The sequence below is a fragment of the Diabrotica virgifera genome, chromosome 4 (genome assembly GCF_917563875.1).
Source record: "Diabrotica virgifera virgifera chromosome 4, PGI_DIABVI_V3a".
In the NCBI taxonomy this organism is placed as follows: domain Eukaryota; kingdom Metazoa; phylum Arthropoda; class Insecta; order Coleoptera; family Chrysomelidae; genus Diabrotica; species Diabrotica virgifera.
In genome coordinates, this window is record NC_065446.1 from 98,478,167 (window position 1) to 98,495,874 (window position 17,708).

General features: G+C 33.1%; 1 protein-coding gene across 5 annotated transcripts in view; it reads right to left on the reverse strand.

The window, feature by feature from the left end:
- Positions 1 to 8,084: 8,084 nt before the first annotated feature.
- Positions 8,085 to 17,708, reverse strand: part of LOC114326309 (formin-2) — a 151,737-nt gene continuing 142,113 nt past the window's right edge. For all 5 annotated transcript variants that reach the window (XM_028274627.2, XM_028274626.2, XM_028274628.2 and 2 more), the window contains 2 exons: positions 10,655 to 10,952; positions 8,085 to 8,327 (listed from right to left, as the gene is read on the reverse strand). In XM_028274627.2, the coding sequence (XP_028130428.1) occupies positions 8,204 to 8,327; positions 10,655 to 10,952 (422 nt within the window). In that variant the 3' untranslated portion in view covers positions 8,085 to 8,203. The remainder of the gene's footprint in view (positions 8,328 to 10,654; positions 10,953 to 17,708) is intronic.

Genomic DNA, 17,708 nt, shown 5'->3' on the forward strand with positions numbered 1-17,708 from the left:
TAAACGTTATTTTTTGTATTTAGATTTAGTGCAATTCCGTTATCTGTGATGGCAACAACGAAGTGATTCACGAACAATAATTGTCAGTCTGAGCACAGGTTTACATTGGGAAAAAAAAGTGTACCAGTTTTATATGACGCGAAGTGTACCACTAGGATATTCGTACGTCCTGAGGACGTACGCTTCAGGTTCTGGGACATCCTCGGGACGTACCGAGGACGTCCGATGTTACAAAATCATCCGTGCCCAGGACGTCCGACTAAAACCTCCTTGAGACGATCGTCCAAAACCTCCTTGGAACCTCCGACGAAACCTTTTTAGGGCATTATGTAAAATGTTTTCAGAAATTTTAAACATGGCGTTTAATTACTATTAAACAATGTTGAAATAATTTTTAAAGATGAAATCTGCATTTAAAATGAAAAAACACATATTACCTATATAATATCAAACAAATTTTTATTAAAATTTAACAAACAATAAGACGTCTTTTTATTTTCTTCTTTGCTTGCTACTCCAAATTTTGATAAATCTTTTACCTACAATCGTAGATAAAAGAATATATAAGTTCCTACCTTATATAAAAACACTTATGCCATGGCTTATCGGGTTCTTGCTGAAGTATAATTGTATCTAGCTGTATCTTCCTCTGTTTGCATAGAAAGTTAATCTTTTGTGCTAACGCTAACATTCCTTCTATAACGGTTAATCTACCCCCTATCCTATGATTGGCCAGACAGGGTTCTACGCTTGACATAATATGACACCGTTGCCGTATCCTCAATTTTTTCAAAAACATAACCACATCACATAAAGTTACATTTAAAAATAGCTGCTTCAATAGTTTTGAAGCACCAAAAAATAAAGTTTGGAAAAGTAAATAGTACAATAGCAGTGTAAATACTGGATAGAAAAAACTTAAAAGAGGTATTTTAAATCAAAGCTAATTAAAATTGTTACAAAAAAGATAAATAAAGATCAACTGTGTAAATGTTTTTAAATCAAAAGATAATTTAAATTCTTTTTATTAATGATTAATATTAAAACATTAATTGAAATTTAAATTATTCACTAGATTATCTTATTCAAAGTTAACTAACACTGTTATAAAAAGGAAGATCAACTGATAAATGAAGATAAACTATATAAATTTTGTTTAGACTATAAATCTATCTCTATATATTAAACTTTCTTATACAATCTTACTATTCTTGTATATTATACCATTGATTGGAATTATACAAGAATCAAACAAATAAAGTATGGCAACACTGCAAATGCCAAATAACTGAAGGTTATTAGATCCATTCCTGAACTGGTCTGGATTCGTAATTCCTAGGGACGTCCGTATTCGTACTTCCTGGGGACGTCTGGATTTGTAATTCCTGGGAACATCCAATTGAGGTCCCCGTACATTCGGACTTAATTGGGACCTGAAACGGACGTCCTCGGGATGTCATGTGTTATCTGGGAATCCCCCTGTGTTATCCCATTGCCAGCTTCAATAATAATTATCAGTTAGTAATTCGTTTAGCTGGTCTTACTTTTACTTTTATTGTGTTATTTTGGTAGATATTTTCGATCGGTTTAATTGTGAGTATCTCTTGCGTAAAATAAATGGATAACGTCCTTTAATTTAACTCTGTCAAATACCTTAAGGTCCGCAAAACATAAATAGGCCGGTTTGTATTCTACTGATTTTTAGCCAAATTTAACCATTTAATATCGCCAAAGCTTTTCAACCGAGCTCTAGAAGACGTCTTCAAAACTACAAATTGGTCAACCTATGGCATTAACGTTAATGGCAACAAGTTAAACCACCGCAGTTTCGCTGACGACATTGTGATTATCTCGAGCAGATTCGAGGAATTGCAAATTATGATGGAGGAACCCACAGGCAGCTCCCAATACGTCGGTTTAAAAATGAATATGAGAAAAACAAAAATAAGGACAGACACAAATGACCCCAGACGTATAACTATAAAAGACAGTGAGATCGAACAGGTCCAGGTATATGTCTACCTACACCTAGGCCAAATCCTGAAACTTGACAAAGAGAACCAAAACGCGAAAATTACTAGAAGAGTAAGACTAGCTAGGGCAGGATTTGAAAAGCTTAGTTACGCCAGTCAATGGGAACAAGAATAGGATATTACTTCCGAATTCTATCCTACTGCATGAATTTTAATGAAAGTTTGGGCCTAGCCTCTACTTATCTCCTAATTCAAAGTCCACCCTATGTCGATGTGCGCTTTTATCTTGGAGGTGGTTCCCCTTCTAAGGGGTGGAAAATTTTTTTGGTTAAAATTACCACGGAATTCGCTAGATAACCTAATTCTGAGCAAAAACTGTTCAATATTTTTTTTTGAAAACTGGAAGTTAACAGTTTTAAAGTTATAAGCGATTTAAAATCCAAAAATGCGTTTTTTTGGCATTTTTCGGATTTTAAATCGCTTATAACTTTAAAACTATTAATTTTTGAGAAACATGTCAAGAAACTTATTTTATTTAGAATATTCCAAAGAATCTAGAAAAATATTTTTCGGAGGAAATAGGAGATTTTTGAAATAGAGCTCGCCGCACCGATAAAAAAGCGGATAAACACGCATATTTAACAATTAAAAACCAACGGTATAAATTAAGGTTAGACGCAACCACTCTTCAGAATCTTGAAGCTGAATGTTTAATCTTCAATTTAACCTCATTGCAACCTCAAAAATACTAATTTAAATATGAGTTTTTAGGCCTCGAAAATGCGCATTTTCGCATTTTTCACATTTTAAATCGCCTATAACTCGAAAACTATCAATTTTTAACAAAAATTACAAGATATCTTTCTTGTCTAAAATAACCCAAGAAACCTAAAAATATATGCTCTAGAGCAAAAAAACGTAATATTGTGTATTTGTTTAAAAAAATTGTAAACAATTTCTGCCCAAAAATTCCGCAACGGCACCCTTCAGATTTGTTTAAAGGGGACATTTTTGAATAGGAATCCACAAAGAAACCGAATCAGAAATTTTTTCAGACGGGAGCGGTCTCACCACATGGACTAAGTAGTTTATGAGTAATTTAAATATGTATTTCCATTTTATGACAACTTATTAGATTGATATTCTATACTAATTGGAAAATGAACTTGTGTTTGTCGTAAATTGTAATATAATTGATTTATATATCTCTCGGTAATTTTGCATTCAAAGAAAATATGGTTCAAATCTCCAATCGAAACATTATCACAAAAACAGACTGATGAATTAACTATTCCTAATTTGTGCAGATGTGCCTCATATTTTCCGTGTCGAGTTTTTAATCTGACCATAGTAGAAATATCTTGCTTTGGCAGGTTATACTTAAATATGTATTCAGGTGGCGGAGGAAGTTCTTGATGTAAAGAAAAATATAAATTTTTTGATATGCTTGAAATATTTTTCCATTGTTTTTTCCATATTTTATTTATACTAGCTTTGACGTCATTTATTGCATCTGCTGATAAGATCTGAGTTAGGATCTCACCATTTTTTATTGCATCTTTGGCCAACTCATCCACTTTCTCATTACCCAGTATACCGGCATGCCCTTTTGCCCATATAAATACTATTACTTCCACTTTAGACAAATTATTTTTTATATTACATAAAATTTTTAATTTGTATGAACTAAAATCAGTGTTTTCAATTGCATATACTGCAGATCAAGCGCAACATCAAGTGCAAGACCAAGCGCACATCCGCATAGGGTAGAATTTGTTTCTTGAGCTATTCCATACTTACTCTGAAAATATCAAGTAGATCGATTTAGTAGCATGGAATTCGGAGCCAAATACCCTCATTGACTGCCCTAAGTTGGATAATTAAATAGGTCTGCATCCCGCGTATGAAAAAAAGGTTGATTAATAGCAAGCTGAAAATTTGTTAATAGCTTAAGGGTGTCTAATCTGATAAACTTTGATATATGGGAACACTGGAACAGGGGCAGTTTTATTTGTGGAACAGGTTAAAAATTTGGAACGGTCACACCACGAAAACGGCACATTTATTTTGTCCGACAGAACAGACTTAAACTCTCCGAACGGAGATTAAACTCTCATGCAAAAATCAGACTGCTATCTATCACATATCATCATTCCTGGCATTTGACATATTCTACATGTTCCACTCATTAAAACGCTTATTTGGTGATAAATAGCAGTCTGATTTTTGCATGAGAGTTTAACCTCTGTTCGAAGAGTTTAAGTCTGTTCTGTCGGACAAAATACATGTGCCGTTTTCTTGGTCTTACCGTTCCAAATTTTTAACCTGTTCCACAATTAAAACTTCCCCTGTTCCAGTGTTCCCATATATCAAAGTTTGTCCGAGTAGACACCCTTAAACTATTAACAAATTTTCAGCTTGCTATTAATTAACTATTTTTTCATACGCGGGATCCAGACCTAAAGGTAAGAAGGTAATAATTATGTCTGCATATCTAAACATATTTTTGAGTCATGAAAACATAAAATTACGCACAATTCCAACTAAAATAAAAAAAATTGAATTTCAAAAATTAATCACTGATTATATTCAGTATCACTCACACTCACTGAGTAATTTCATTGGCTTTTAAGATAACTATTTTTTCAACTATTTTTTCAGTTCCAGCATTTCTTCGAGGGCTATTAATTAATATAGCAAAAGAGAATAGGCATTCCACATGCGCAGAACAAGGCAAGCATGTATTATAATTATTTCATTTTCAGTTGATTGAGACTAATGAGATTGGTTTCGTGTGTCTTGTTTAGGTGGATACTCTGGTTCATTGAAATCGAAAAATCCGTCTGGAGTAGTATGTATCATTTAAATCGCCTAGTGTCTAGTTCTTCGCAATAATCAAGAGAAGTTAGTTTTTTAGTAGAGTTAATCACTATCTTTTTCAAAGCGTCCATAGAAAATTCTGCATTTTTAAGACTTTATACCAACGCAATTTAAACTTCCGATAATGGCCTCTTCCGATGGCAAGTCAAGTATTTCAGAGAATCTTTTCTCCAAGCTCTGCATACATATTTTTATAAAAAAATTCACCGCCAGAACTCAGTGTTTGAAGCTTTAATTTCTCCCATTTACTCCTCAAAGATAGCAAACTTGAAAGTACCCATAGCAGACACATTATTCTCCTTGAAGAACATCGAGGTAGCGAGAAGTTTCAAGACCATTACTCCTCTAAGTACAGCAACTCGATTTCTTTAAAAAAATTTTATATCAAACCTTTGAAAAAAAAAAGACGGTAGCTTTTCTTTTTCACTTAAAATTTGCAAAACCGAGTCATAATAAGAGTTCCAGGTTGTTACAGCTGGATAAGAGTATGTTCCAAGACATCTTCATTAATCTCAGCAGTTTTGGGTCTCCCAGCTTTATTTAGTTTGCTATCTCACGTGAAGCGACAAGTTTAGACTTGCAAAAAGTACTCGGAAAATGTACTTGTATAATAAACGCGGGTACCGGGTATTTTAGACCAATTGCTACGGGTACTAGTACGGATTACTTTATTGAAAATGTACTCGGGTACTGAGTACTGAGTACCCAAAATGTACTTAGAGTACAAAATTCGGGTACTTTTACCCGGGTATTGCCCAGCTCTTCATTTAGGAACATCAATCTGAAGTATTCGCGATTGAAACGGAATATAGAGGGTAGGTCAAATGCAGGAAAATGGCCGATATAAATGGTATAAACAAACATTCAATTGAGGAATAGAACAATACCGATTTGATTTAAAATATTTTAATGTACTCATAATAGTGAAAATTACCAAAAATTTCTTAATAGTGACCAAATTCCATTCAAATCAACAATTTTTTGGTTTGTTTATACCACTTATAGTAGTTTAAATTTATTCCACCAGAGGTCAGATACTTTGTTTTTCATCGCGAATAACTACGGAATGTTCAATTATAGTCCGTCCGCTATAACTTTTCCCATGCGGTACGATTTATTTGCAATCAATAGTCCATTATTTCACGGTTTTTGCTCTAAATTTTAAAGAACCGCTTCTTCTTCTTCTTCTTCAGTTTATTGGCCTCCACCTACTTGGGTATTTGGCCAGCTCATCGTCTCGGAACAAGGGAAAAATCCCTTATTCACTTACAATTTGGAGTTAGTACATTGTACAATTTGTTTCTTCTATTTGTATGTACAAATTTGTATGTACAATTTGTTTCTAAAGAACCGCTTTGATTGACATGAAATTTGGCATACGTATAGCTTAAATGTCAAAGAAAAAAAGTGATATTGTGCCGATGTGTGCTTTTGCCCTGGGGGTGACTTTCACCCCCTCTTTGGGGTGAAAAAATATATGTCCAAAATAAGTCCGGAAATGGGTAAACTTACTAATTTTAAGTAACTTTTGTTCTATAGAGCTTTTTCGCCAAGTCAACACTTTTCGAGTTATTTTCGAGTGAATATGTTCATTTTTCAACAAAATAACCACATTTTTAGACGGTTTTTCGCAAGTAACTCAAAAAGTAAGTATTTTGTCGAAAAAAATGTTCTTAGCAAAAATATAGCCTATAAAAAAGCAAAAAAAATGGTGTACGCGTTAGGTCTCTGGATCTCGTAGAACCAGAGTTATAGTCAATCAAAAATAGCTTCATATTCACCCAAATAGAATATTTCGACGAGAAATATCCAAAAAATTAAGCACTTTTTGGGGAAAACCCATTATAACTTTTTTAAACCGTTTTAAAAAAGCTTTATTTCTGTTTTTACAAAAAGTTTCTAACATTAAATTTAAGCAAGTTACGCTCAAAATAAAGTTGGCCCCTTTTGTTTTTGCAAAAAAAAAAACGGAAAGACCACCCCATAATTAGCAACTTAAATGAAATTAATCGTTACCGCTCCACAAATTATTTTACTTATGTTGTGTTTATATGATCTGTAAGTTTCATCGATTCCAAGTGCTTATTTTTGAAAAAAATTGGTTTCAAATTAAAATTTTTAAAAATTTAAATTTTTAAAAATATGCTTTTTTTCAAAATAACTTAAAAATTGTTAGATATACCAAAAATCTCGAAAAACAAAAATAGTCAGATTTGCTTTTCTGAATATCATGTATTTTTTTTGTTTTTCTGTTAGACAAAAATGGACAAAAATTGTGAAGTCGTAACGATTAAGGTTATTTAAGATACTAATTAGGGGGTGATTTTCTCGATTTTTTTACCAAAACCAAAAGGGACTAACTTTATTTTGAGCGTAACTTGTTTAGTTTTGATGCTAGAATTTTTTTTTATGAAACAAAAATGAAGCTTTTTTAAACACTTTAAATAAGTTGTAATGAGTTTTCCCCGAAATGTGCTTCATTTTTGGTTATTTCACGTTAAAGTATTCCATTTGGAATTTGACGAATATGAACCTATTTTTCATTAGCTATAACTCTGCTTCTACTAGGTGTAGAGACGTGATATATACACCATTTTTTAAATTTTTTAGAGGCTATATTTTTACTAAGAATGTTTTTTCGACAAAATACTTACTATTTGAGTTATTTGCGAAAAACCGTCTAAAAGCGTGGTTATTTTGTTGAAAAAATGAACATATTCACTGCCAAATAACTCGAAAAGTATTGAATTAGTGAAAAAACTCTATAGAACAAAAGTTACTTAAAATTAGCCAGTTTCTCCATTTCCTGACTTTCTTTGGACGAATATTTTTTCACCCCCAAGAGGGAGCGAAAATCACCCCCAGGGCAAAAGCACATATCGGCACAATATCACTTTTTTTCTTTGACTTGTTAGCTATGTGTATGCCAAATTTCATGTCAATCCAAGCGGTTCTTTAAAATTTAGAGGTTTTGCAATATTTTACCGTTAAAGAACGGACTACAAGTAGTAGTATATCAGGTAGTATATAGTATACAGTATACAAAATGTATATACACATCGACGTTCGTTTCAATTTGTGTTTTGACTTAATTTGATTGAAAATTAATCGTACCGCATGGGAAAAGTTATAGCGGACGGACTATAAGTGTGAATAAGACAGAGTAAACCATAAACTGGAAATTTTTGACTCTGCCTACGTCAATCTAATTTGAGGCATTAAAAAATCAAATTTTATAAAAATAAATTTATTTTTCTTATTCGTAAACTTCTAGAACATTGTAACAACGGATACAAATAAAATATTCGAAATAAATAAATAAAATATATAGCATAATATAATAATAAAAATCACGTGTTAGTTTGCAGCTTTTGTTTAACTCTTTTTATTTTGGCTTTCAGTCCGTTCTCTCTCTCTTTTATTTTTTTTACTTCCGATATTCTTTCTTGTTCTTTTCGTCGAATTTCTTGAATTCTGGAAAATAAAAAATGAACTCGAATTACTAAACAAGAACACAGTACACAGAACACAGATACGGTAAACAATAATAAAGAAAAATATATCTGACAAGTAATGATGTCTAACTTCTCACTATACGGGGAGCATGGCCATGATGAAAAGTCCTATTCTAATGTTTTGACAACGTTCTGCGGTCTTGTTTTCGAATTCAATTGAATCTTTTTGTATACGAGCTAACTCGAATGAAAAATATATTCAAAATATATTCGAGAGTGTGCAAGTGCTCTCGCTATTTTATCACTTTTAATTGTGTCGAAGGCTTTCTGGAAATCTACAAATATCATTACTAGCGGTCGACAGTTTTTTCTATCAATACCTTCAGTGATAGTAGGTGATCGTTTGTCCCAAACCCTGAGCGAAAGCCAGCCTGTTCTACTGGTTGATAAACGTCCAATTTGCTCTCAAGTCGGTTAGTGATCAGCCTCATAAAATCACATTTGTGACAGGAGACTAATGGGTGGGTAGTTTTAGATATTTGTGGGGTCCCCTTTTTTATACATGATCACCATAAGGGCATTGTTCCATTCAATGGGAATTATGTTATGAAAAAGGCATAAATTAAATAGGCCTTGAATATTTTCTAGGCAATTTTCACAGAGCTTGCAAAAGCATCTGACGAGGTTGGTTTGAAAATTAATAAAGACAACACCAAAGTGATGAGTAACTTGGTGTTAGGAGGATCAATAACACTCGAAGACAATATCATAGAAGAAATAAGTCAATATCGATATCTCGGACACGACATCAAAATTTCTAGAGACAATCAGACCCAAGAGATAGATAGAAGGATTGGTATAGGCTGGGCAGCATATGGCAGATTGAAAGACATATTCAGCAGAGAAATAAGCCTTAAAAGAAAAGTATACAATCAATGTGTTCTTCCAGTCATTACGTACAGAGCTGAAACACTAAGATTAACCAAAGCAAGGATGTCAAAGCTTAGAATAGCACAGCGGAAAATGGAAAGATCCATACTAGAAATTAGACTTGAAGATCGAGTGAGAAATTTAGAAATAAGACAAAGAACGGATGTGCAAGATATCATAGAAAGAATTACCAGATTAAAGTGGAGTTTTTCCGGATATATAGCGAGACTACAGGATGACAGGTGGACAAAAATACTGTTAGAATGGAGACCTCGCATGGACAAGAGAAACAGAGGCAGACCACCAACAGGCTGAGAGATGACATAAAAAGAATAGATAAGATGGATGCAATTAGTACAAGATCTAACTTCCTTGAGACGTGCTGAGGAGGCTTGTGTCCTGCAGTGGACAAGAGAAGAAGCTAGATGATGATGATGATAAACATATTTCTGAAATTGGGCTCTGTACTGACATTCTTTACTACAGTGGGTGCTCAAATTATTAGAGCCACCTAGTAAAATTTAATTTTTTACCAAAAGGATTTATAATTGAGCTGTACAATACATTAATGCGTTAGTTTCCATTTGATTATCTTGTAAAACTTTATGAAAGTGCAATAAATAGTCTGGCAATAGTGGCAACACAGAGGGCGTGGCAATGCGTGGCTTAGATGCCATTGTTTGTCAGTGCTATCCAGCCTAGCTTGCAACTCGTGTGCATTTTATTTTGTATTCTTGGTGTGTAGATTTATAATAAACTTTGAGAGTTTAAATTGCTCTCTAGTGATATTCTGACAGTCCTATTCTATTTTTTGTGAATTTAGCAAACATTGCATGTTCGTTACAACTGTGGTACCAGAACATCATGGGAAAAGCCAAAGACATCTTACCAAGGAAAATAGCAGAAATGATAACTTTATTATTTGACACTAAACACTCCAACACAAAAATAGCACCAATTTCTGAAGTTCTAAAGGCAACTGTGGACCGTATACCATATAAAGAAAAAAACTTAAATACAATTAATAAACAAAAAATAAAGTATTCTGAGGTGGCTTTAATAATTTGATCACCCACTGTATATTACGAATAAGTGTACCAAATAACTCGACAAAATATTCAAAATTAAAGCTGTAATCTTGGAAAAGACATAATTATGGGCAAACCTGATACTAAACCAGAACCTTTGTATTTCTAACCTCAGCATCGAGGAAAAATCGTTAAACTAGTCATTAGGAAATGTTGGTTTTCCATCTAAAGCAAAATGCAAAAGCAAGAAACCTGTTAAGAAGGTTGATGGAAAAACATGGTATGGTAGGAAGGTATTCCTATCAAATATCTTGAAATGTGAAGAAGATGAATGTGGATCAAAAAGGTCTTTAAAAATAATAAAAATTCTAATGCTGTATATACTTACTTCTCTTTTTCTAATCGCATCAACTCCTTTTTATATATATTTTTAAAATCATCACAGAAAGGCAACCAGAGTTCAAAGAACATGTTGGGAGCAAATGTCTCTAAACTTCCGGATTTCGGTTTAAATAAATAAAATTTCATGGTAGCTATAAATTGTTTATGACAATCTTCCAGCGTGTCCCATTCTGCAGCCAACTGTTTCTTCGAATGGTCCAGGAAAACAGTCATCTTATCTTTAAATGGCTGGAGGTTTTCTGGTGAAGATGTCTCTATTATTCTTTGTGTCTTCTGTTCACAAACTAAAAATAAAAACAAAAATTAAAAAAAATAAAATATTATTTTTAAAGTGCCGACATCAATCTATAAGCATTCTTGAGAACAATTTACTCTAATGGGTGGATTTTGTCTAAACAACAATAGAAAAGCACTTGGAATACCAAATAGAGACACCATGGTGTGTGATTAACATACACATGGTGTGTGATTTAACACACACATGGTGTGTTATTTATGGATGTTAAAAAGGCGTACGATAGTGATTTACATTAATGTTGTGAAGTAGGGATGACGGTTTTTGACAAAACACCGGTTTTCGGTTATACCGTTTTTTTTTGCTTACGGTTTAACCTGGCGGTTATAACCGGCTAAAAAATCCGGTTTTTTCAAAAACCGGCTTTCGTTTTTTTAATTCAATATAGGTTACAATGTTACATTTACAATGCACTTTAGTTTGCGATACTCCACTCGACTCTATACTCGATATCAGTATGATCAAAATTATTACTATCGAAAGAACATCAATATCAATATAAATAAAACACAATTTTTAATAAAACCATTTTATTCTATTAATTATTATATTTATTTATTATATTTTATTATTATTATATATTCATTGATTATTATTAAATATAATATAGCGTATGCAATATAATACATATTGCAATAATATACAATTTAACCCATTTCATTTCAACCTATAAAAACTTTCCCAGACTCTTTCAAATTGGATTTAAAAAAATAATATCAACGTAAATATTTTACTTAAAAATAAATTGGATCATGCAATTTATCTTTTATTTTTACTACCATCAAAAAAATATCATGTATTTCTTTTAACACGTTTGCATATTTGTATCATAGGTACATTTTAACTCATTTAATACTTCCTGTATGGGTGTATCGTTTTGAAAACGTAGGAAAATCCTTGGAGATTCGTATTCGTATTCGTAATCGGTCATTCGATATTCACAGTCAGAACATTATTTTTGGTGATCAGAAAAAGTCATTCACCCACTTTCAATGTCAAGAGTCAAGTGTGAAAAATAGATGATGTTTGCGTCTACTTCAACCAGATCACTTCTTATGTAAATATTATGATTACAAATACTTTTTCAACGAAATATTATAATAAAACTTAATTATTTCTGGCTGATATGAGTTTGCACTTTCACTTTGCTTCTGTATTTATAAAATAAAATTTGAATTATGGTTTTGTTTAGAATAATTACTTGAGAATAATAATATTGGGATCCAAAATAATACCTAACCTAATCCTAATCACCGTAAAAACCTATTAACCGGTTTTTACTTTAAAAAGAAAAAACCGGTTATAACCGGAAAAAAAAAACAACCGGTAAAACCGGTTATTGCGAAGTAAAAAACCGGTTTTACCTTAAAACCGGTAGGTTTTTCCCATCCCTATTGTGAAGGAGTTGTACGACGATATGACGAGTTCAATATATATTGGACAAAAAGAGATAAGAAAGATAAATGTCACCAAAGAACTTTGCCAAGGCTGCTTCTGCTGCTTTTTTTTAGAGTAGGGAGGGCGAGTCAAGTCGCACATCACTTATAGTCCAAGTAATGAAGCTTAAGATAAGACAAAACCTCGCAATTTTTACAGAATGGATCGATTTGCTTGAAAATTTGAGAATAAGTAGTGGATAGTCCAAGGATAAAAATCTATATGATGGCGAAATGCGCTTTTACCATGGGGGTGGTTGCCACCCCATGTCGGGGGTGGAAATTTCTTATCACAAAAGTTGGTAAAAACATTCATTCTAAGCAAAAAACGTTCTATATATTTTTTTGATGAAATTAATAGTTTTCGATTTATTCGCTATCGAAAGTGAAAGTATAGTTTTATATCGAAAAAATCAATGTTTTTAACAAGTTTTCTGCTAATAACTCCAAAAGTTTTCGTTTTATCAAAACTACTTTACTTAACAAAAATGTATCTTTAGAAAAAATAAACAAAATCGTTTTTTTCTTTATTTTCTTTAAGACCAATAGTAATCGAGCTATAATTTATTATATGTTAGGTCTTCTTCGTCAAATGCTAAATATTGTAGTTTCAAATTCAAAAGACGGGAAAACTATGCATTCTTCGAGGATAACTTGTTCAAACTAATTTAAAGTATTTAAAAATATCTATCTCCAGAAATAGAAAAAAAGTCTCTAGCTTAAAAATTAAGTGTTTATAATGAAGAGAATGTCGGTCCCTATTTTTTTTTAGCGAAAAAGTGATCGGGAGCAACCGCCCTAATCACCACCTTAATTTAAATTAGTCATTGACCTTATTTGGTCTTCTTTATTTATGTATTATTAATAGGTTCTAGAAGTTTGACCGGCCTAGAATGATTGGTTTTAAAAAAAAATGGAGTTAAAAACGAATAACGAATTTTTGTAGTTTGGAGAAAATGGCTTTTTCTTCAGAATAGAAAGATTAGCATCAGAGATACGAAAAAATGTTTAATAATAAAATTGTAGCTTATTTAATTCCCAAGAGCCTGGTTTGTAAAAATTCTACAGCACAAATTCAGTGAACTATTGACAATTAAAACTTGTAATAACATGCAAAAACCATCTTTACCAACCCTTTCAGTCACCTCTTTTTGCGACTGAGGACTTTTAAAAGATTTAATAATAATACCCTTATAGATCTTGTAAAAAACAACAAAATTATTTTTGACCAAGCTTTCTATGTTAAAAATAAAAAAGTTACAGTTAAAAAATCAATATATTTTTTTGAAAAAAAAGGAGAAATCCAATTTGTCCTGTCGCCAGTGGGGGTACAACGGCCTCCTTAATTCAGATGGACTTACCCAAGTTTTTTTATGTATTTTGACCCGTAGAACACGAATTTTTTGGGTAACAGTCGATCCGGATGTCGATAAGATTGTTATAAACAAAGAACTTGAGGAATCACATAACAGCGATTTTTCGCAAAACAAAACATTTTTTTGTATTCTTTGGGTCATTCTAAACAAAAAATGTTTTTACAAGTCTTTTCGTAGGATGCATAGTTTTCGACATAAACGCTGTTGAACTTTCAAAAAATCAAAAAATTGCAACGTTTGAACCCGAATATCTTTTGATTGAAAAATAAAGTAGCATTTACCGCATTTGAAAGTTCAAGTCAAATTCTATCGGTTTTAATTACTTTCATTGCTAAAAATTAATTTTTTTATTGTTAAACAAAGCTATAAACACATAGTGATTGAATGATGTTTTCAATGCATTTCTCATTTGAAATCGAACGAGTAGGTGCGCATACAGACTATTTCTACGTAGATTACGTACATTAAAACGCATGCGTTGGGCACTGGAAATACTATGTGTTTATGGCTTTGTTTAACAAGTAAAAACTTAATTTTTAGCAATGCAAATAATCAACACCGATAGAATTTGACAATTTTCAAATGCAGTCAGCAGAATTGCTATTTTATTTTTTAGTCAAAAGTTATTCGGGTTCAAAAATAGCACTTTTTCGATTTTTTGAAAGTTCAACCGCGTTTATCTCAAAAACTATGCATCCTACGAAAAAACTTGTAAGACCATTTTTTACTGAGAATTTTTTCGATATAAAACTAACACTTTTGATAGCGAGTAAATCGAAAACTATTAATTTTATCAAGAAATGTATAAAACATTTTTTGCTTCGAATGAACGTTTTTATCAAGTTTTGTAGCCAAAATATAATACAAAATTTCCACCCCGAGATGGGGTGGCAACCACCCCAATGGTAAAAGCGCCTCTCGGCATCATATAGATTTTGATCCTTGGACTATCCACTACTTCTTCTAAAATTATCAAGCAAATCGATTTATTCTGTAAAAATTGAGAGGTGAAAAGCTTCGGTTCCTGGGCTATTAGGCCACAATTGACCCATTGCGCATGGGAACGATAACCCTCCCAGAGGGTTATCTTTCTTAGCTCATTGCCCATCCTGCCATTTCCAGGAAGGTAGACAAGTCACCAGGGGACATCTTCCCTATGGCGGCAGGTGTAGAAGGCTAAGTAGAAAAATAAGAAGTCGGAAGACATGTTAAGTAAGGCAAGTATAGGCATTAGAATTAATGGCATGATCATAAATAACCTGAGATAGGCTGATGATACAGTCCTTTCAGCCGAGTCACATGAAGACTGAATAATAAAGTGACCGCAATAAGTGAAGAATACGGACTATCGCTCAACAAAAGCAAGACGAAATATATTATGATAATAACAAAAATAACTCAGGATATTCGTGAGATATATGTACAAAATCAGCCTATTGAAAGAGTAAGAGAATTCAAATACCGGGGTACAACCATTAATGAAAACAATGACCGCTCTCAAGAAATACGAATCAGAATCCAGCAGGCCAGAAGCACATTTACAAGAATGAAGAGGCTTCTCTGGTGTCGGGGCTTAAACGTCGAGTTAAAAATACGACAGCTGAGGTGGTATGTTCTATCCGTATTATACTAGGAGATGAAAGCGTGGATACTGAAAAAAATTGACGTGAGGACTATGGATGCAATCGAGAAGTGGATGTACCGAAGAGTACTGAAGATCTCATGGATATATAGAATAACCAACGTAGAGATAATGAGACGTATGCATAAGGAAAGAGAAGTACTTCTAACAATTAAGAAAAGAAAACTGAGATATATGGGACATGCGATGAGAGGAGATAAATATCTAATACTCCAGGTCATTATGTAAGGAAAAATCCAGGGAAAAAGATCCAAAGGAAGGAAACGTAACTTATGGCTGAAGAACCTTAGGGAATGGTTTGGATGTAGTAACAACGAATTATTTGGAGCCGAAGTCTCACAAGTAAAAATCGCTCTGATGATTAACAACCTTCGAAGCGGAGACGACACCTAGACAAGCAGATGTTGCCAAATCACTATACTAAATTTACAATCAAGATGCAGTAGAAATAAACAAACCAAGACATGTTAAATGCTACTATTAGGCTACGGCTCCACGGGCGAGAAATTGACGCTAGCAGTAGCCGTAAAACGAACTTAAGTTTCCGCGGAACGGAATAGGAATAGCCGAACTGCACAGAATACAGGACTTGTGCGTAGTCGGTTCAGTTCGGCTATTCCTATTCCGTTCCGTGGAACCTTAAGTTCGTTTTACGGCTACTGCTAGCGTCAATTTCTCGCCCGTGGAGCCGTTCGCTTAGGAGTACTCCCGAATCATAATTTACAATTTACATATATGTTACCGTCCAAACCCGATTTCAGGCCAAACTAGTTTGTCCTAGGCCAAACTAGTATATCCTGATATAAATACACACACTTTAGGCCAAACTAGTTTATCCTGATATAATAAAGACTCATATTTCAGGATAAACTAGTACGGCCTAGTCTAAACAAATTTAGCCAAGTCGAAAGTAATTTAGCGAACATGTAAGGACTTTTAATTACATGCGGGGAATTCCCAAATCACGTACCAACAGGGATGGCAAAAAAAATTATACATCGATATATTGTATCATAATATGATAGATACATCGAATGAAGATATTGATATGCTATAAATCAATATATTCTTGTATAATTAAATAATATTATAAAAAATAATAAATAAAAGGATGAGGTTTTCTCCAAAGATTAAAAGAAAAATACACTTACGAATAAAATCGAGTACGAAATAATATTGTTTTCACCAAGCTTGAAAAAATGTGAAAACATTGAATTATTCACGTCCGTCTGTCCGTCCGTCTGTCTGTCTGTCCGTGAACTCAACTCCTCCGTCATTATACCAGGTAGAATGATAAATGAGGTGTCAAATGAAAGCTTATAATCCAAATTATTGTTTGTTTGTTACGAATAATTATAATTTAAAAAAATGATTATTTTTCCAAGAACAAAGTATTTTATTCAATTTATTATTTATATTAAGCCGTACTAGTTCGTTGAATTACTTTCTTCTTCTTGGCTTTTTCCCATTATGAGTTTGCCGTTTTCGTCTTCCATATCACTCTATTCTCCCAGTCTGAGGTATCTATCTATCATAACATTTCCTATGCGAGTTTTATATCTCACAGCAGGTCTTCCTCTCCATCTTCCTCCCCGCGGGTCCCAGTCCAGTAATCTTTTCGGCCACCTGTGCTCCGGCATTCTTTTTACATGCCCGTACCAGTTCACCATTTCAGGGCTCTACTTTTACTACCACAACTTTTTTGTAATTAAGCATTCTACTTCTATTTTTTTCATATTTCCTCTGTTCTTATTCTATCCTACCTGGTAATTTGTAGAAACCTTCTTATAAACTTCAATTCAACTGTTCGTATTTTATTTCGTATTATTGTTGTCACTGACCATTCTTCCGATCTTGCAGGGTAATATTCAGCACTATGCCCTGAAAAATCCTTTTTTGTTTTTTTTAGTTAGTGTTCTTCCACATCACTTCATGGAGTGTTTTCGTGGCTCGTTTTCCCCGTACTATTTTCATTTCTTTATCTTTCATACAAGTGCCATCTCGGTTTATCATTTACCCTAAATACTTAAGTCTTACAACTCTTAATAGTGTCTTCTAAACTTACGTTTAAATCAGCAACCAATCTGTAATAAATTATGTACTTTCGACTAGATTAAATTGGTTTAGACTAGGCTAAACTAGTCTATCCTGCTATAAAAACATACACTTCAGGATAAACTAGTTTGGCCTGAAATGTGCGTCTTTATAACAGGATAAACTAGTTTGGCCTAGGACCAACTAGTTTGGCCTACGCGCGATAGGACAAACTAGTTTGTCCTAGGCCAAACCAG